Genomic DNA, 20,860 nt, shown 5'->3' on the forward strand with positions numbered 1-20,860 from the left:
ATTCTCTCATGAGAATTTCTCCATGATGAAAACCAAGGCAAGCATTGAAGACAACAAGTTGGAGCACTCTGCTGTCTGTTTTTATGTAGTTCTTTTCTCATATTACTACACTCTAGCTTTCTGTGTATCTGGTATACATGAAAGAGAATTTTGTTATTGATGTTTGCTTATTGCCTCCACACAGGCATCTTGTCTTAAATTATTCAACACACTCTTTCTTAAAGGTTTACAGTCTACATAGACTCCTATAACATCTAACACAATTGACTTTTTCTACTACCTGAGGCAAGGTATAAAGCAGGATCTTCCCCTACCTTCAGCATGTTTGTCAAGGCTTTTTGTTAGATATCTGTTGATGGTTTTACCTCAAGGTTCCAGTGATGTTCCTGAGCAACTGTCTGATATTGTATTTTTCTTCTGTGCTTCAGAGGTGAATGGGTGTGCACACTTTGCAGCAACTTGGAGAAACCAGAGGTTGAATATGACTGTGAAAATACACGCTTCAGATACACTCATACACTGATGCCAGCGAGACCATTTTATGGCCTTGATGACTATGATCAGAAGGTAAATCCAAGTAGCAAAAGAATTATACAGGCAGGGAATGTCTGAACCACTTTGCTTCTCCAGTCATATATATTGCCTTTTTCATCTGTGCACGTGCCCCAGAGAGTGAGAGGACCATTGCATCCGGGACAACTGTGTCCTAATCAAATGCGTGCCGGTATTGGATATTTGCATCTGTTCTTTTTGCATTTTGGACATTGTTGTCCCAATATATGTATATTTATATTAGACATACATTTTATTTTTAAAACACAAAGGTAGGGTTAGGTTTAGGGCTGGGATAAGAGGCTTAGAATGGGGTTTGTTGCGTTAGGGTTAGTGGAATGCAAATGACTGGGATGCATTTGACCAGGACACAATCGTCCAGGATGCAAATAAACTAGTACCACCCCAGGGAACATGATGCAGAATTAAAATGCAATTTAACACAAGGTACTCTATGATGAAGTCATCTACACATCCACTTGGGGGGCAGAATAGTCAAAATGAGCAGGCTTTTGCAGTATGTTTTGCCATGCTCAACTAATCTAGTAAATACTTCTGAACATTTGAGATCATGATTTGCAACATCTTTTAAGAAGTGAGTGGAACCAGGACATAGGACATGATCCAGTTTTAACATTGTTGTGATTTTCTTTCTCTTATTAAATTGCATACATTGGAATTATATTGAGAAAAGAAGAAAAGGAACTTGTACAGTAGTTCATATAATGCACAAACATTTATCTTGGAAAACCTCTTTCTAAGGAGAATGTGTTTCTGAACTATAAAACTGAAGCACATCCCAGTGTTTGTCACGGTGGTGATGTGTGCTCAGTGGAAAAGAGGCACAAGAAAATAATGCAAGTTGACCACCCTGGTTTAGAATTGGGCTGAGTGGTTGGGCAGAAGTTTTTCACAGGCACTGGCTATTAATATTGGCATTCATAGAGCTCATTTATAAATAAAAAATAATTGTACACTTGCATTTTGCAGAAGTGTGAGAAATTGGTACTTTCACTGCTCTGCAATAGCCTGAGCCTTCCATTCCATGAGCCGGTGAGCCCTCTGGTAAGTTTGTACATCTCTCTGAATGCCTGCTTTATGCTGCAGCTTTTTCTTATCCTTTTCAGTGTGCAGTCTTTGAAAGAGTCCTGCTGCACAGCCAGCAGTAGTTTGCCTATTGCAATGAATCCATTATCACACCTGAAAATTGTTTAACCATAGAGTGGGGTGTGCAAATTATCTTTCCCATAACTATGCACTATACACTGCACAAAAAGCATACAAAATGTTGAAAAAGAAGTGTCATGAAGTTACTTCTTGAAAAAGAAGTCTCATGTCAGATTTGGGCCTTGGGCAGCCAAATCCTGTGCTGTCCGGGAGCCCAGAGGAGCACTGGCACTGATATGGCCACCTCTGTATCCTCTGGACCGGGGCAGCTGCCAGTCTCCTTGGGGTAAGGGAACATTTGTTCCCTTTTGTTCTGTTTCACTAGTGCAGAACCAAGGATGCCTGTGTAGGGTCTCCAGGCTTGGGAGAGGGCATAGGATATGGTGGCAGTCTGCTGCTGTCTCCGCCCCACTCCTAGGCCCGATCCTCTCCTTCCTCAGCTCAGTTCCCCCCCCCCCACCACAAAAAGCTGCTCCACCCTTAGACCTCTTCAAGGTAAAGGAATGTTTGTTCCATTACCTCAGGACTCTATCACAGCTGCTTCGGTGTTGGAAAGTTGGATATGATTTAGGCCCTTGCTCTTTTCTTTCATAAGTATGGTCCCATATCTCTAGTCCAGTGACTATAATCAGAAATAAAATTCCACTTTCCATGAATTTGTATAGTACTATCAATCCCCTCCAAGCACCTGTTTTTCCAAGCAAAACACAGACTGAATTACTTTAATATTTTCTCATAAGGAACTGCTGTTTGTCAGCTAAAGAATACTATCCTTCACTTGATTAGTTGCGAGGCCTCCTCATCTCATTGTTCATTGAAGATTAACTGATTGTCAGATGGAGAAAATGCTGGCCTAGTTCAGAGAAATGTCTTGCCATTTAAAGAAATATTGTGATCATCACGTGCCAATAATATTTACTTCTCTGTGCAGGCTCGGCATTATTATCAGATCATCAAAAGGCCAATGGACTTGTCCACCATTCGGAAAAAGCTCCAGAAAAAAGACAAATTGCACTACTCCATTGCAGAGGAGCTGGTAGCAGATGTGCGCCTTATGTTCTGGAATTGTGCAACATTCAATTATGTAAGTTCTTGTGATCCAGACCCTAGCGGGCCAGCATCTCCTGTGCAAAGGATTCAGGCTGTGGTTATTATTTTTGTTTCCTTGAGTTTGAATAATTTTTTCTGGTGGCTTGATTTTTATATCTGGCTCTAAATAATCTCAGTGTGGGGTGTCAAATATTACATAATGTGTAGACATAGTGAACCAAGTGCAAAGAGGCAATTGGGCAGTAATTGAAGGTGCATAGGGCAAGACCTGGTGGTATATGAATCTTATGGTGGTGTATGGAACTTATAGTAGTGGATCTTGTCTTGTTAGACTCCAGGACCACTTCATGGCCTAATTAGACTTACATGGGACATTTGGCTGCTGTTACCACACATGATCACCTCCATGAGTCTCTGTGGTCATGTCTAGCATAATGTGACATCATGACATTTGGTTTCCCCTTTCCCCTCCTAGTACTTTGGCTGTTTGTTCAAGGGGGTCAACCAAATGCCCCCAAAGTGATATATCATATGTTACTTTTACTAGATATTACTTGGCAGTGACATAGGGAAAATATGGGTTAGTGGCAGCCTTGAATCCCTGGTGAAGGCTAATTAGAGTCAAATAATTTGACAGCAGTTGGAAGGGTTGACATCTGGATAGAAAACTTTAAATCCGCATGTTTGAGCTTCAGTATTCTATATTAAAGCCCGGCCTTTAGTGCTATGCTTGGAGTTTGTTTTGCATTAGACATTTAATGGTGGTGATTTGGTTCCTCTGTAATATGCATCTTGACCTGTTCACCTCCAGTTGTCTCTGTAATAAAAAATAAAATAAAATTATGACAGGCAGAATGAACAATGGTGAATTTCTCACCAGAGATTTATAAAGGGGAAAGAGGAAGCTATGTGGAGGATGATGGCAACGAGGAACTACATGTGCCTAGGGGCATGGACACAGGATACAATTCTAAATCAGAAGCAGATGTCCAAACACAAACATGCCTAGCTCTGAGCCAAATGCAGCGTACAAGTATTGTATCAGATTGAAAAGAAAAGACCATTCCCCTTGTGCCCTGCTTGCAAGCTCCCAGAGCAATCCTGCTGGTTCTTGCTGCAAGGTGATTGCTGGATTATAGATATCTGATTCAATGATACAATTCCTGTGGACGTATTCCTGTGGGCCCTGCAGTTTAAGCTACCCATTAATTCTTTATGAAATTGTTCTCCTGCTCCCTGCTTTTTGATTATGTATTTATTTCATTAATTTAAGAAATTTATAGACCACCTTCCAGTATGCAGCCCCCGGGACAGCAAACAATTTAAAATGACAATTGCAATAAAACAACAACAGTGTTAGAAGGTACAGAAAGAGCAACCCTAAAACCAATAAAATCCTGCCAAGTTACAAAAGCAAGGCTTAATTCACAACGTAATCCTACTGATGCGTTCTGCCAGCACAGCGGCAGCTGCCCCAACCTAGAGTGTCGCAAATGTTCCTTAAAGCATGTTTGTGACTACTATAGTGTAGGCAGCAGCAGCAGAAATGCCTCCACTGGCATGTGTCCACTGGAGCAGCCGCTGCAGGAGGTGGGAAAAGCGCCAAGCCGTGCAGGGGTGTGGGGAGGGTGGTGAGAGGGTGGAATGGAGGTGGGGAAGGGGCATTTCTGGGTGGGGGAGGGCAGAATGGGGGTGGATCAGGCTTGGAAAGGGCAGGATTGGTGGAACAAATCTCTGCTGTGTTACATCCTCCCTCCTGGGTCTGCCAGATTTGCAAGGGGCTTCCTAGATCCGAGTAGCCCCATTGGGTAGGCTGGGGCATTACTCAGGATAAGGAAAAAATATCCGTTTACCCCAAGGAGAGCTCCAGCCCGCTCCTAACAAGCCCTGGATACAGCTGTGCAGCCCCACTGCACAAGCGCTAGTTAGGATTGTGCTGCCTGTTGTATAGCACTCTAGAATGCCTGGTTAAACCATGAATATGAGGTGTGTGAGTGAGATGGAGTTTATACCTGGTGCAGGGAAAGGAAAAACAGCTGACATCAGACCTACCAAATGGCCACAAGAAAGAATTGGGCTAATGATACATCTGCATCCTAATGACTTAATGATAACGACTCACAGAAATTCATATGAATAGCAGTGCCTGGATATAATACACAACACAAGTGACATAAGAGTGTGTGAGGAGCATGGGATTGTTGTAGATGTGTTAGACAGTCAAGAGGCTCATATGTCTGGCAACAAGAGAACAGGCCCTGTTAGGCCTTGACTACATTCTATCATAACAAATTATGATACTTTCCTTCGTAGCCCGATTCAGAGGTTGCTGAGGCTGGACGATGCCTGGAGTTATTCTTTGAAAGCAAGCTGAAAGAAGTTTACCCAGAAAAGCAGTTCTCCTTGGTTCAGCAAGAGGACTCTGATTCAGAGGACGTGGAGCATGAGAACAGCCAAGTGACTCCCAAAGGATTCCAGTGGCCAGCGTATAGACAAGAGTGCATCCAACCAAAAAGAAGGCGACGACATGCTGTAAGAATGTCTAAACAAAATCACTTGATTGCTCAGTGGCTACAAAAATAATTCTGGCCACAGCTACTGATATAAAGCTGTGACTGTTCATGTGGTGATGCACTGGCACACCTTGATCAGAAGAGGGTAATCCTTTCTTACAAGGTCAATACCAATATGGCCTCCTTGGCCAGTGGTATAAACCTGACTGTGTGGGCAAAGGACCATTAGTAAGAGTTCTAAAGCTACTTAATTTTTGGCCAAGCAACATACAGGTTAAAAAGAAAATAACAATGATTCTCTAGTGATTGATCATTTGTTTCCTTTATATATAGGAAAGTGAAAAAACCAAAAGACCGATGTTTTGGCCAGCTAAAGGTCTTTCTCAGGTGTGACTTCAGGAGTGCTGCTAGATCTGCTGTGAAGAACAAAACATCAATCAAAATAAGTCCATCATTAAAAAATATGGAAGGAGATTTTTTAAAAAGGCACTTACATATTTTACCTGAACTCCTCATCCATTAGTTGACCAACTTTATTTCTAGACCCCTTGAGTAGATTACATTTTTAATTAATGTAATTAGTCTCCCAGCCATCTCTTCTGTCTAATAATTTGTATTTGCACTGATGTTTTGGTCATATGCAACAGTGATTAATTAATAATAAAAATATAGTATTTGTTATGCTGTTCTTAAAATTATTTCATAATTCAATTTGTATATCAAAGCTAATATAGTCACCTAACAATCTTGCAATTTCAGGGCACCAAAACTATTCTGCACATGCTCAGATTGGATTCACAGTCAGTAGCCATTGAGCTGTAGTTGGCAGTGCCTAAGCCTATCCTGTCCTATATACTGAACAAAATGACCTCAAAATATACCTGGTGTGAAAAATACACTTTCCAGTGCATCTGCAACTCATGTTACATTGCTGTTAGCACAATATGACCTCAGAAACCCCAATCCTTGGATATTATTGAAAGTGGTAGTGGCTCATCTCCAAGGCTGCAATCCTAAATATGCTTACCTGGGAGTAAGTTCCATTGCTTACTTGCTGAATCAAGTTCCACTGAACTTACTGGGGCTTTTCTGTTATTATAGCTGTGCATAGAATTGTGCTGTAAGACTGAGTTCAGCTTAGAATCCTTTGTCTATATGCTATGAGAAGAACAGAATGCGATGTTGGGAGAACTCATAAAATGAAAGAACTGCATCTAGGAATTCGACTCTTAGTTACGATGAATTGCCCTCAACTCTCATAGGCACCAACAGGTGACTGAAAGCCAGCAGTGGACTGGGTGCGGTGGTGATGGCGGTACTGGGGTTGGGAAGCTTTTCTGACTCCTGCAGTTCACACTATATTTCTGTTTGGCCTATGTTGGTCCCTTGCCTGACTTGCAGGTAGTTGCAGATAGTGAGTGTGATTATAGAGCTACTTAGATCAGTCTACATGTCCCCAGGAATGACACTGGTTTTGGGTTTTACTGCAGTGCATCATCCTTGCATTTTTGAGGCCTTTTTCTCGCTTTCCCACTTGAGTAGTAAAGTGTCAGATTTAAAGTGTAAGATGATCTCATGTGGACAAGCTGTAATGTGAGGTACAGTTACTTCAATCAATGCTGCAAGTTCTCATCCTTCATGCCTTGGCCCAATCACATGATGTATTGCGAAGCCTCATCCACATCACACACCCCTAAATTTCCTTACCTATGTTTAGTCCCATGTTTAAATATACCAAATACACTGTTAGGGGAGATTGATGTGACTGTAGAGAGGTTAGATTAGTCTTTTTTATGTTTCCTGGCTTTCATCTAACACTTCAACACCATCTGTCTCACTCAAAAACACCTTGAGTTGTTTTAAATCTCCCAAAGTGATTTCCCAGGTATACTACATTTACTGTAAATGAAGAGAGTTTTTCAGCACAGTCTGTATAAATTTATTGACTACTTTATCCATGGATGTTATAATGAACACTTATAATATTATAAGTGAGAGTTTATAGAGTTATTATAGCAAAACCTGAATATTTCTGTTGTCCATGTTAATATTGTTTAACTTAAATGTTGTTGGAAAATGTTATGTGTTTTGCCATTGTATAATAAACCATTCACTGAAAAATTAACATAAACTGTAAAGCTACTTTCCTGCCTATGTTCTCGGCTTCCATGTCGGAAGTAATTAGCAAAGGGCCTGCTGTTGTGTTGGGTCACAAATATTGTGAGACACCACCCCCTTTGACAATCTTGCACCCTCCTCTTCTTGCCCAGCCTCTCTTGATTCTATTTTGATCTACTCTGATGTCATATAGCACTCTCATGTCATTTACTGAAAGTCTTGGCCCAGATAGCAGACTGCTCAGAAACAGCCTTTGGTTCAGAAAGCTAAGGTTCATGGGTTAAGCAACTATACTGTACTATAGTGTATTTACACCATGGACTTTCAAATTGTGGGTGCAGCTCAAATTGGTCAAAATTCTGCAGACCTACCAAGCAGGCTCTGTATTTACTCGGAGGTAAATCTGGAATGACAGATTGCTACGAAATCTTCTTGATTCTGCTTATACGCAACTCGGCTGTTGAGGGTATTATTTGTATTTACGGGATAATAATCTCAGGGGTCAAGATGCCGCTATTAAATTATTTGGATTATCATCAAGAACAATCAGCCCATTGTTTAAGTGAAGGCATATCTATGCAACAGCCTTGCATTAATTCAGTCATTATTTTGGGTCTCCACAAGGACTGTGGCTCTGTAAGCAGAACTAGACCTTTTAAACAGAATTATTTGCACCCTCACTATAACTATAATTGCCAAGATTCTTTGGAAGAAGCCATGTATGTTTGTAGATATGCCCCTCTGGTACTTGTTTCAGGAACCCCCATTTCAAGACACAGAATTTGGTCAAGCTTTATCATTGTCTCTGGTCAGTTATACTGTATTGTCATTTCTAATGAAAGAAGAATAAGAAGGAAGATGTGCTAATGCACTTGGGAGATGCAGTCATGGCTTCAAAATGACGGAAGGGAATGTGAGAGAAGGGGTGGATTACACCCCATTTTAACACTGCTTTTAGACTGCTCTGTATATATTGCACTTTATATGCTTTTTAAAAATAGATGATCTGGATAAAAGGAATCCTTAGGAGCCATTACTCTTCACCAAAATGACAGTATCTCTCAGAATTGGCGTATTTCATTTGAAACGAGGAGCCAAATACAATTAAAATATTCCTATTTGTGGAGATATTTAACACTTTTGTCAGGGGAAGTGCTATTGAGATGTTCAGAAATGAGAGCTTGTAGTTTTTAGCTGTATTCTGAGAGCCTGAGTCCCAAAGGCGCCTATTTTCTCCTACTGAGAGTAATAGAAGCAAGTGTTGCTATGCGATGATGCACCAAGTGGTTTCAATCTTCTCAAATGAGGAATCATATTTATGAAAACAAATGGTAGCAATTCAGATAAAGTGTACTACAGCACAAAATTAAATGAACTCATGGCAACACATGAATGATCATATATTGTTAAGCAAATTAATATAGCTAGAGGCATGGCAACTTTTAAAACAGCATTTACAGCATAAAAAAATTCATCAGAGTAGTGTTATATATAGCCATGTGTTTAGAAGATACGTACCAGGTAAAAAACTGGAACATAGTATCCTGCTGAGATTGTTATGAACATTACACATTTTCTTCAACAACTCTCTTATATTCAGCTTGAAGACATCATCATGGTCCCTGAATTCTCTTTTAAACCCATTTCTGCACAACCCACTGGTGTACACATTTGATCTCTGTTGCATATATGTAACATTGAGCAGATATGGCTTAACCATACACCAGATCTGTGGTTCCTAAACTGTTTAGAGGCCCTAGAGGCTGCTGGTGATTGAGCAGCAGTGCACCAGTAGCAACTTGTTTAACCCTTGATGCATAGAGCCTAATCTGCCCTGTCAGTTTCTCAACTTGTCAAAAATGGGGTTCCCACAGTTTGGGAACTGCTGCACTAGATGGTTATAGGATTATTGCTTAAAATTAATTAGCGAAATTAAAGAAGAAATTTTAAAAAGTCATTTATCTAATCTACCCAGTAATTTTAAAGGATCCAGAATGCTACACAGAATTGCCCTAATTTGGAAGAAGTGACATGTGCATATTGGATTGCACCTCAAATGTTGTGCTGTTTCCTATTTGCTGCCTGAACCAGAACTCTTTGAAATACAAACAGGAAAGGAGGAAATGGTTTGCACCCAATATTCCCACTAAGGAGTCTGTGCTGCTGCACAGGCCGGTTTACTAGCTAGCCAGCAGTTACTCATCATTTCCAGATGATTGCAAAACAATGATGTCAAATGTCATTGATGGTCTTCCAGGAATGCTGAGCTCTGACCTGTGCAGAACTCAGCTTTGCAGGATTTTGCGCTGTGCCACCATGCAGCTGTGCAGCTTTCAGGGGGACAATGTTTGCACCCTCACACCAGTGTTTGACTGTTTAACTGATTTGTACCACATTGCAGGGTGAACCAGGAAATTATCCTTTATTAGGATATGTTCAGTGGTTTAGCAAGTAGTGTGAGCTCCCTATGGTCTCCTGCTCTCATGGGTTCAAAACCTCGTGCGAGCCTTCTTCAACTTACCCCTTTGTTGCTGAGCAGCAACGGAGGGATGCAAATATGCCTAACAATATATGAAATATGATTCACAAGAAAATGCCAGAATTGACTATTGCACTTCAACCTTTATACAGTAAATAGCAAATGCAATATTTCACATAGTTTAATAACTTAAGGTGACTAAAGAGAAATACAAAAATATATTTTAATATTCAAATTGACAGGGGAGAAAAAAAATCTTAAAGCCCTTTTTAGTAAAATATTGGTGAACAGTACCACATCACCATTTGTCTGTTGCAGCAAACCTACAAAGAGTCTTGTGGCACCTTAATCCAGTTCATTGTAGCATAAACTACATAAGTGGACTAGTCTGCTTCATCATATGCACACAATGTAATCACTTCATATAGCACATGAAGTGTACTCTAGTCCACAAGATCTTATGGCACAATAAATATGTTACTCTTTAAGGTGCCACATGACTCTTTGGTGTTTATGCTTCAAGTGAAAAACCATAAACTGAACCAAGTACACTGCAAGAAAGAATGCACGACACAAACAATATCGTTGACTTGAGTATTTTCGTTACATTTTAAGAGTTAAGTGACCTACAGCCCAATCCTAGGTGTGTCTACTCAGAAGTAACTCTCATTATAATCAATGGGGTTTACTTCCAGGTAAGTGTAGATAGGATTGTAACCTAAACATTATAATGTAATCACTGTTGTTAACGTAGCTGGCATAAGTAAACATATCATAGACTAATTATAATAGGAATTTATCTTGGACTTTCCATTTATCTAAAGTAAATATGCATTATTTAACCTGTGACTGTGACTCACAATAGTTTGGACCTTGGAAAAAGTCACTGCATCACACTCCATTGTTCAGTGATGATTTCTGCATACAGAAGTTCGTGGTAATGCTGTTCTGTATTAGGAAATTCAGTTTGCATTTTACCAACATAGATACATTCCTGGCTGCCCCAGACAAAAGAAGTTTTTTTTTTTTTTCCCCAGTGCCAGGCATAATGATTTATCATGCTGAATATCAGCAAGCCACACAAAGACTTTGGCAATCCCTGCTAGTCCAAATGGCAGATGAGAACAAATAGGATCAGCATAGATGGCATAACCATAAGATCGAATGCTGAATGCATATACCCTTTCATGCCAGTTGTCATCTCTTTGCCAGAGCATCTTTTCCATCTCTTCCAATTTAGCATTGCTATAGTGCAAAACTGCCACCTGGACTTTGAACCTTTGTTTCTGTGGCTATTTCAGAGCCCTTCATCCAACTATGTCACAGTGAGAGATTACTGTGTGTTTGAACGCATCCCTATGAAAAAATGTTTTCATGTTTTAGTTTTGTTCATATGGTTTGAACGTGCATATGTTGTAAGCTACTTTGAGCATTTTAAAATGAAAAAGTGGGGTATAAGTATGTTAATAAACCCACTGATGTCAGCTTTCTGTCTAGTATATTCATTTCCCAGTTTTTTGTTTTTTTAGAATAGTAAATTGCAGTCCATCCTTAGACAGTCCAGAAAGGACTGTATTGCATACTCTTTCTGCATATTTGAATTGACTTCAAGCCTTCAGTGGCATTATTCTTCATTTTGACCTAAGGGTTACAGAATCCCAGGGCAGGCGTACTTATTCAGCCATATTTAAAAAGTTATAAAGATCAGCAGGGTTTTCTTTCCATATCAAGGCTATCCTTCCTCACATGCTGTTATCCAAATGAGATATTGTGCTATTGGATACTACTGCAAGATGTCTGAGTTAAAGATAAACTGCATTTTTAGAGATAACTTAATAGTCCAGAAATGGCACTACCATGAAGCTAAGTGAGGGCCCAATCCTATCTAATTTTCCAGTGCCAGTGCTGCTGTGCCACCACTGCATCCTGTGGTGGAGAGGCAGTCACAGAGGCCTCCTCAAGGTAAGGTAAGGTAACATTTGTTCCCTTACCTTGGGGCTGCATTGTGGCTGCACAGGTGCTGGAAACTTCGATAGGATTGAGCCCTGAGGCAGTTATGGGGGGGGGGTGATTCAAAAATGGCACAGAGAGTGGAAGATAGAGTCTGAATTCTTAGTTGGCAACCTTCAGTCTCAAAAGACTATGGTATCCAGTTTGAAGTGTCTCTTCAAACTGGAAGAGGCCATGCTGCACAGCCTGCCTCCAAGCGGGCCGCTCTGAGGCCAGGGTTTCCCACCTGTTGAGGTCCATTCCTAAGGCCTTCAGATCCCTCTTGCAGATGTCCTTGTATCGCAGCTGTGTTCTACCTGTAGGGCGCTTTCCCTGCATGAGTTCTCCATAGAGGAGATCCTTTGGGATCCGGCCATCATCCATTCTCACGACATGACCGAGCCAATGCAGGCGTCTCTATCTGAGACTGAATTATGGGATATCATAGTCTGTGAGGTTCTCTTCCACAGCCATATTGAAATAAGTCACAGTTGAGAGCCAGGATGGTGTACTGGTTTGGGAGTAGGACTAAGACTTGGTAGATCCTACTCAGTGGCATAGCTAAGGGGGTGCAGGAGGTAGCAGTTGCATCGGGCATCAAGCTTTAGGGGGGCAACAAGCTGAGCTTGACACTAGTGACCTAAATTGTGAAAATCTTGGTATTATGAATAATACCATCATGTTATATATCATTGGAAAGGTAATTTAATGCAGAATGCAATGAAATAAATTGTATTGGAATATCTGTATTCTATCAAAAGTTATGGCAAATTAAGCAGAAAACACAATTGCCTTAAGGAACAAAACATGAATTTCTTTAACTCAAAATCATCCTGATTGTTCTGAGAGCCAGTGACATATTATCATGTTATTGACATGTTGCAATGACATGTTATCATGGTACAGCATGAAACCAATAAGGTGTTAATATGAGTCAGCTCTCATTTCCATGTATCATAATACAGTTACCCCTGCTAACTGGGTAAGAGGCACTTTTTCAAATGGTGCCCCTCTTATATTTAGCAAGGTGAGAATAAGCATCTCTGTTCACCCCAGCACAGTGTCTTGATCCTATCAGGGGCACACTATTCACTTAATTAATTTGATTTTGTCTGGAGGGGGGGACGACAAATCTTCTTTGACCCCAGATAGCAGATAGATGCCTTATGGATATGGTGATGGCATCTGGCCTAGATGCCTTTAAAAGGGAATTGGACAAATTTCTGGAGGAAGAATCCATTATGGGTTACAAGCCATGATGTGTATGTGCAATCTCCTGATCTTAGAAATGGGCTATGTCAGAATGCCAGATGCAAGGGAAGGCACCGGGATGCAGGTCTCTTGTTATGTGGTGTGCTCCCTGGGGCATTTGGTGGGCCGCTGTGAGATACAGGAAGCTGGACTGGATGGGCCTATGACCTGATCCAGCAGGGCTGTTCCTATGGTCTTATATCCAATTTTCCAGTGCCGACACAGCCGTGGCAATGGGGCATGCAATGCATCCTGTGGTGGGAGGCAGCCACAGAGTCCTCCTCAACATATGGGAACATTCCTTACTTCAGGGCTGCATTGTGGTTGCACTGGTGCTGGAAATTAGATAGGATTGGGCCCCAAAGGAGGGAGGGAACCATGTACACCGCTCTGAGCTCCTTGAAGGAAGGGTCATATAAAAATGTGAAAAATAAATACATCAGCCAAGACTAAACAGGTTGGAATTTTCTGCTTTTAAGGAACAACATGTCTTGGGCTGACCTGAGTGAGAAACAGAGGCCAGGTCACCCAAGAAGCCACTGACTTTGACAGGGACATGTGGTGGGTGGGGAGGCAGGTGAGGTAGTGCCTCCCCGCCAGAGTCCTTCGAAAAGTGCTGCCACCGTGGGAGGTGCTCAAGCACTCACAACCCCCGCGTGAAAGCACTTTTTGAAGGACTCCAGCGGGGAGGCCCTGCCTCACCTGCCTCTCCACCCACCACACGTGCCTGGACTTTGTGGGGACGTATAGCCTTTGTCATATACCTGTGCCAAAGCTGTAGGTGTGAAGGCAGTGTGGAGACACAGAGCCCTATGGGAAGCTGAAGCTGGAAGTGTTTGTTGGCAAGCCCAAAGGTGTGCTTGTGTGTGAGGAAAGTGGCCAGAGCCCTTTCAGTGCAGCCTCCTGGAGAGGCTCCAGGCATCCCTTGCAGCTGGCTTGCTGCCATGTCAGTTCCTGTCAGACCTGGGAAGGAGCAGCCAGGTGAGTTGATGGGGGGGAGCAGGTCTTCCTCCCCCTCCCCCTGAGGCGATGACCAGCCCCACCCTGGCTGGGGGAACGTCGCCGCGCTCTGCGTCATTTTGTCCCCGCGCGGCCCCTGTACCTTCCTCGGTGTCCAGGCTGGGGAAAAAGTTTCTGCAAGTGCGAAGGAGCCAAGGCGCGGCGGGGGCTGGCTGGCTGGCTGTGGCCGCGGACGGCGAAGCGGTGAGCTGCGTGCGTGCCTGGCAGGGGGAGGCGACTGGAGGGGGGGCGACTCGCAGCCCCCTGGACGGGGGGGGCAGGCTGCAAGTTGCCCGGTAGCCATGGCAACGCGGAGGATGCCGGCTGCTTTGGGGCGCCGAGCGCGGCCGGTTCTGCCTCCGCAACTTGTTGGTCGTGTCCGCCTTGAGCTTATTTGGGGTCCTGCCTGACCCGCAGGTGGTGCCCGTCACAGGGACGTGCGGTGGGTGGGGAGGCAGGGGAGGCAGAGCCTCCCCCCCCCAGTCCTTGGGAAAGCGCTGCGCCGTGTGAGGCACCCAAGCACCCACAAGCCGTGGGACTCTAGTGGGGAGGCTCTACTCCCCTGCCTCCCCTGCCTGGCTTGTGGGTGCTTGGGCACCTCACATGGCAGCACTTTTCAAAGTGCTGCAGTGGGGAAGCTTTTGGAAGGACTCTGTCGGGGAGGCTCTGCCTCCCCTGCCTGGGTTGTGGGTGCCTGGGCGCCTCACACTACGGCAGCGCTTTTCGAAGGACTCCAGCAGGGAGGCTCTGCCTCACCTGCCTCCCCATCTGTGCATGTGGGTTGTGGGTGCTTGGGCACCTCACATAGTAGTGGTGCTTTTTGAAAGACTCCAGTGGGGAGACTCTGCCTCACCTGCCTCCCCACCCACTGCACCTACTTGGTGTCTAAGTTTTGCACCCCCAGCATTTGGCTCGCCTGTTCAGAGGTCGTTGCCTTCTCTCCCCTCAATGGTTTATTTTTCTTTTTGAAGAGAGGTGCCACTGCTCATGCCTGTCCCTTAGCCTGGATCTCCTGCTCTCTCATTCTAGAGGTGTTCAGTGTTGCCAACTTTTCCACCCTTGACAAGGCTCCTATGGCTTCATTGGTTGCATAACAGGTGGAAACTCAGCTGAGGAAGCAGATGATGCAGCAATGGCCAAAAATATCACCTCTAGATCCTCCCCCCCCCCCACAGCTGCTCGAGGCAGAGGCATAACTAGAAGTTCTGATGCCCAGGGTAGTGACATAACTACGTTACGAAGTCACGTGACACATGACATCATAGCATCACTTCTGGAATCTCATCAGAGAAGGAGGCGCTGATGGTTTCCCACCCTCCCTTCCTTCCTCCTTCAGGGGACCACCACAAGAGAAGGAAAGGGGGAGCCACAAAGTCACCAGTGCTTCCTCCTCTGGGGCGAACTCAGAAGTGACTCCCTTGTGTCTGCCTTGGCATAGCGCCTAGGGCATGTACCCCTCAGGCTTCGCCCTCATTACACCTCTGGTTAGTGGAGTCCTGTCAGCAAATGATGGCTGCTTAAAATCTCACTGCCACATGGCCAGAGGTGCTCTGTAGTTTCTTCACAGGTTCCTCTTGCAAAGAAAACCTGTGTTGAGGCTTGGTCTGGTCTCAGATTACCTGCTCCCTTTTTTCTTTATGGAGGCAGGTTGCCTAGAGGGCTTTAAATTGAATGATCTCTGTCAGATTTCAACAAAAGGTTGGTTTTGTGACAAGAATCCTTTATCAACATCATAGGTCACCATTGGCCCTCCCCAATTGTAAAACAGAGTTGTAAAATATATATCTATGTACAGTACTTTGATTTTCTTCCTGGGTCATTCTGCTCTTCTTGCACTTGACTGGAACCATGTGCTGGAGACCACTGTAGTGCCTGCCAAACTGAAAGGGACCTCTGTGCTCTGGTCCTTCAGAGCTGGGGAAAAAAAATTCCATGCCTGGAAATCATGTCTTACAGCACAATCCTATTCATGTCTACTCAGAAGTTTCATTGAGTTCAGTGAGACTTACATCCAGGTAAGAGTGCATAGGATTGCAGCTTCAGTGAGCATTTAACAACTAGGCTTTTAGTGTTCCAGCAGCCTGGTATTTGCACAGACCTATGAAATGCATAATTGTTAGGAAATCCCATATTTCAGAACCTTACTGTTTCCTACAATATTTATTTGTATGACCTAATCAATGCATATAGCACTTTGAATAATGTGAGGATATGAGCTCCCATCCTGAAGGGTTTATAATCTAGTGACATATAGGAGAAAATAGGGGCAGCGATGTTCAGGAGTAAACAGGGAAATAGAATGTGATGGTTTAAGTTACTGTACAGGAGTGCATTGCTTAATGCAGTGTTTCTCAAACTGTGGATTGGGACCCACCAGGTGGGTCACGAGCCAATTTCAGGTGGGTCCCAATTATTTCAATATTTTATTTTTAATATATTAAGACTTGATGCTACCATGGTCTGTGACTGCATTTGGGGAAATGTTACAGACCTGTACTTTTAACAAGCTACTATGTACATAATCTTTTAACAATGATAGTCAGTGTGGCTTACTCCTGGGTAAGTGTGGGTAGAATTGCTGCCTAGGATTGCTAAAAATTTTCCAGCTTGATGATGTCACTTCCGGTGGATCCTGACAGATTATCATTCTAAAAAGTGGGTCCCTGTGCTAAATGTGTGAGAACCACTGGCTTAATGACTTTCAACCTAATGACCTATTGCATATATGACAGTGATCAAAGCACAACAAAGAGGCTCTTAATGAGACAATCAGGTCTCCCATAGCCAGCAGCAGAGTGTCTGTTTACACAACAAAGAAGCTGTTAATGCAAAGAAGAGGCAATCACTCTCCAGTAGCCAGCGAATGTCTAGCCCAGTGTGTCTGTTTATACAACAAAGGCACTAGATTGGGCTGAATGTTCACTTAATGACCTAATTGTATAACAACGGGGATTGAAGTTGTTAAGAATTGCACAGCTGTATTGCTAGAAGGGCAAGGTTCTTTCTGAATACAGAAGCAATGGAACAGACCAGTGGGAGAAAGGCAGAAATTGGATTTATTAGCTTTGTGCAAGCAATAATCCCCAGACAGACAGAATAAAATACAGTACAGTGTTCTTATGTCCCTTCAAATAGAAGTGGTGCCTCCTCCTATGTACATATTTCTCTTGTAAGCAATCTATGTAGTGTTTCTGCAACCACCTGTGCCGACATTAGTTACATAACTAATGATGTTCTGAAGTCCTCATTTATATTGTACACCTTCATAAGGAAAAAAAAATAGGATGATGCAATCCCCTGAGATGTGACCTCATCAAAGGGCATGACCTGTTTTTCAGCCCAATCCTATGCAAGTCTACTCAGAAGTAAATCTCATTAAAGTCAATGGGGCTTACTCCCAGGAAAGTGTGAATAGGATTGGGCTGTCAGTGCCCAGAACATCTCCAAATATGATAAGGCAGGGAAGACATTCTTACTAAAAGATATGCAAGCTAATGAAGCATGACTCAGCATTTTTAACCCAAAGATTAACCCAATAGTGACAGAACAGACTGATCACTGAGGAGAACTTGTGCAGACCACTAACCCCTTGAACTCAATAGATCTTCCACTGCCAGTTCAGTTTCATACATTTAAGTTCAGATAGTAGAGAAAATGACTGAAGTGTTGCACCCCCAGTGCCATGATGCCACATGATAAAGTTTCCCACTAATAGTTCTCTGATAACTGTTGCACTGTTCTTTCACATAACTGATGTGCATTGTTCAACTGCTTCGCAACTGCAGTACAATTAAAGTTGGAATGTAGCCTTTCAGTGTAACTATTACAAACTTGTCATAATGAGAAAAAAGAGTGTTCCCTCACTCTTCTTACAAGTGAAGCCTAAATCATTTTGAACTTTTTGCCTGCTGTTTGTGTTAAAATCTGATCATTTCTACATGGAAGAGAAAGTGGAGAAGAATGCAATTATAAAGCCAACAGAAACAAGAGTTGCTTTAAACTCATATGTAAAGATGCCCTTCAATTTAGGAAATTTTATCTAATGCCCAGCCTAAGGCTGAAACCCTAAACACATTTACTAAGGATGCAATCCTATCCAAACTGACCTAAAAATAAACCCCATTGAACACAGTAGGACTTACTTCTGAGTAGACATGCATAGGATTGTGCCCTAAAGCCTCATTGAACACTATAGGTCAACTTCTGAATAAGTATGCATAGGACTGGTCTTCACATCTTATAGTTGTACTTTAAGATTTCCATATCTTCTTTGGCAGTTGCTTTTTTATCCTTATTTTCATACTCCCTCTGGTGGGATAGAGTTGTTAGTATCCTTAGGATACAAGGTCAGGGAAAAATTGGACAGTAAAGAACTTATTCTTTATGTTGTTGATAATGCCATTTATGGAGAGGCTTGGAATCTTACTAGAAGCTCCAGAAATCTTGGAGTCAGACTGGATGTCTTAGAGAAACTTGTTTGCATTAAGGGAACTAGAATATTGACCACATACTTGTTCATTAACATTTTTGGGATATCTATTTTCAGTTAACTTACAAAAGTGATTACAGAGTATTGTACTTTCATTTGAACAGTTATGTTACCCCTGAAAGTATGTACTTAATACTGTTTCCAAGAATGTGTGACAGTCATTTTCTCATGCATAAACTTAGGCAGTATTAAAATTTCATGTGAGGAATATCATAATTCACACTAATTTTCACTAGTTACTTCTGTAGCTGCTTGATGTAAAAAATGTGAAGGTTTAAGCCTTATTGATATGTGAAATAATTTTCACTGAAATGGATTTTGTTCTAAAGTATGCAGAACTGGTAGGTGCTACAAGATTTTTTAAAATGAATTTAGGGCTGTGCAGCACAATCCTCACTTGCTCTGGAGCAGGCAAGCCAGTGGGTCTGTGCTGCATCCAGTGCAAGTTTGGGACCAGAAGCGGTGCAACCAGAGGCAAGGGGAAAATGTTCACCTTAACTCCGTGTTGCACTGCACTGGCCACAGTGGGTCTACTCAGATCTGTACCACCTTAGGAGGTGGTGCAGATCGAATAGAATGGAGCAGCCTGTGCTGCCCAGGAACGGGTCAGGATCCAGCAGTTATGGGAGGCCCTGCTCCCTGCCCGCCTGCCCCGGGCACATGCGCCACCTGCCCTTCTCCTGCCCCAGACTTCTGTGTTGGCTGAGCTTACCCCTCCAGGCCTGGATCCGATGTGAGGAGGCCAATGCAGCTCCTTGCACTGGCCTCCCTGACTCTACCAGTGACTTGTGCCTGCCTAACCTGGGGGTTAGGATTGCACCCTTAGGCTGAGAGTACACATTTTCCTGAGAGTAAGCCCCATTGAACACAATAGGACTTACTTCTGAGTAGACCTGGTTAGAATTGTGCCCTTAATCAGTTATTTTATCACTTAATCACTTATTTTAGAAAAGCTAACTTACACCTGTTCAAGTGCAGTGTTTCCTCTTTGTAGCAAACTTATTTTTGCATATTTTTAATCCAGCAGAAAGAAATGCATTAGAATAGAGAACTAAAAGTAAGGTTTTAGATCCAGGAATCATTAGAAATCTGGTTTGATTTAATGTAGTTACACTGACAATGTAATGCTAAGATCTGGTGGGAGGAATTTGCAAGCCAGAATGGAAGAGATGAGGGAGAGAGTGGCTCATGTATTGGAAGGATGCTATCAAATTCCTCTTGTTCTTGTTTTTCCAAAATTAAACTGATCAGTTTGATATCTCCTCATGTTGTACTTTCAGGTTGTTAATAATTTTTGTGTCTCCTCTTTGCATTTGTGCCAGCATCACTATGTTTGTCTTGAAAATTGATGGCTAGAGCAGGATGCCTGGCTCCCACTGAATCTGGAGGTAGGAGGAGAGTTGTTTGGGCTGGCAAGGCACTGATAAAGGGCTAGGCAGAGTGAGGTGATGCTGGACAGAGCAAGATGGGAAGAAAGAGCAAGCTGAGTCCTTTTATTGGTCAAGCTGAAGAAGCAGATCTTATCTAAACCACAGGACTGGAGTTTGAGTTTTGCCACTTCACCAACTTTGTCCTTTTTATGTTGCTTTGTGGTTCGTTTGGCTAACAGTTATTTCCTTTGACCTGACCTCTCTGGTAGCATACAAAAATCTACCTGGTTTTTTTCATTTGGACTACAGTGTTGAATCCTGATGCCATAGCAAAGGCCTCACCAGTGCTTAATTTAGTAAGAGAAACTTATAATGAACCTATGAAAGCAACTTAGTTTGCTTTTGTCAGCCACAGACATAGTAGGTGGCCATGCTGATATGTTAGAAAAAAGTTCAAAACCAAGTAAGGTAATACCTTTATTAGAACTAACTATTAGCACAATTCTATACTGTACTTGTTTACTCAAAAGTAAGTCCCATTGTCTTCAATAGGATTTGTTCTCAAGTGGGTGTATAGGACTGCAGCCTGAGGGCCCAGTTTTATCCAACCTTCTTGCAAAGATGCAGCCATACCAATGGGGCATGTACTGCATCCTGGTAGGGGCGCAGTCAAAGAGGCCTCCTCAAGGTAAAGGAACATTTGTTCCCTTGCCTTGGGGCTGCACTGTGGCTGCTGGAAAGTTGGATAGAATTGAGCTCTAAGAGTTGTAGAAGAATGAGCAAGCTTTCAAGTTGTCCAGAACTCTTTTCTAGACAATGTTAAGCTGCAAAACAAATTCAGAGAGACACATTTACTTGTGGTGGAAACCCCCCAAGGTCTGTG

At 42.7% G+C, this 20,860-nt stretch overlaps 2 protein-coding genes across 6 annotated transcripts in view; both read left to right on the forward strand.

Moving 5' to 3' along the window:
- Positions 1-5,675, forward strand: part of TRIM66 (tripartite motif containing 66) — a 61,237-nt gene extending 55,562 nt beyond the window's left edge. Inside the window, exons 16-20 of the mRNA XM_066619320.1 lie at positions 429-567; positions 1,543-1,617; positions 2,651-2,803; positions 5,083-5,301; positions 5,616-5,675. Of these exons, the coding sequence (XP_066475417.1) occupies positions 429-567; positions 1,543-1,617; positions 2,651-2,803; positions 5,083-5,301; positions 5,616-5,675 (646 nt within the window). The remainder of the gene's footprint in view (positions 1-428; positions 568-1,542; positions 1,618-2,650; positions 2,804-5,082; positions 5,302-5,615) is intronic.
- An 8,562-nt stretch (positions 5,676-14,237) lies between these two features.
- Positions 14,238-20,860, forward strand: part of STK33 (serine/threonine kinase 33) — a 75,031-nt gene continuing 68,408 nt past the window's right edge. For 3 of the 5 annotated variants that reach the window (XM_066631439.1, XM_066631454.1, XM_066631448.1), the window contains exon 1: positions 14,238-14,322. The gene's annotated coding sequence lies outside the window, so the exon portion shown is untranslated. Of the gene's footprint in view, positions 14,332-20,860 lie in introns of all 5 variants that reach the window. The other 2 variants (XM_066631456.1, XM_066631441.1) reach the window with 2 other exon arrangements.

Source organism: Tiliqua scincoides, chromosome 1, assembly GCF_035046505.1.
Source record: "Tiliqua scincoides isolate rTilSci1 chromosome 1, rTilSci1.hap2, whole genome shotgun sequence".
NCBI lineage: Eukaryota > Metazoa > Chordata > Lepidosauria > Squamata > Scincidae > Tiliqua > Tiliqua scincoides.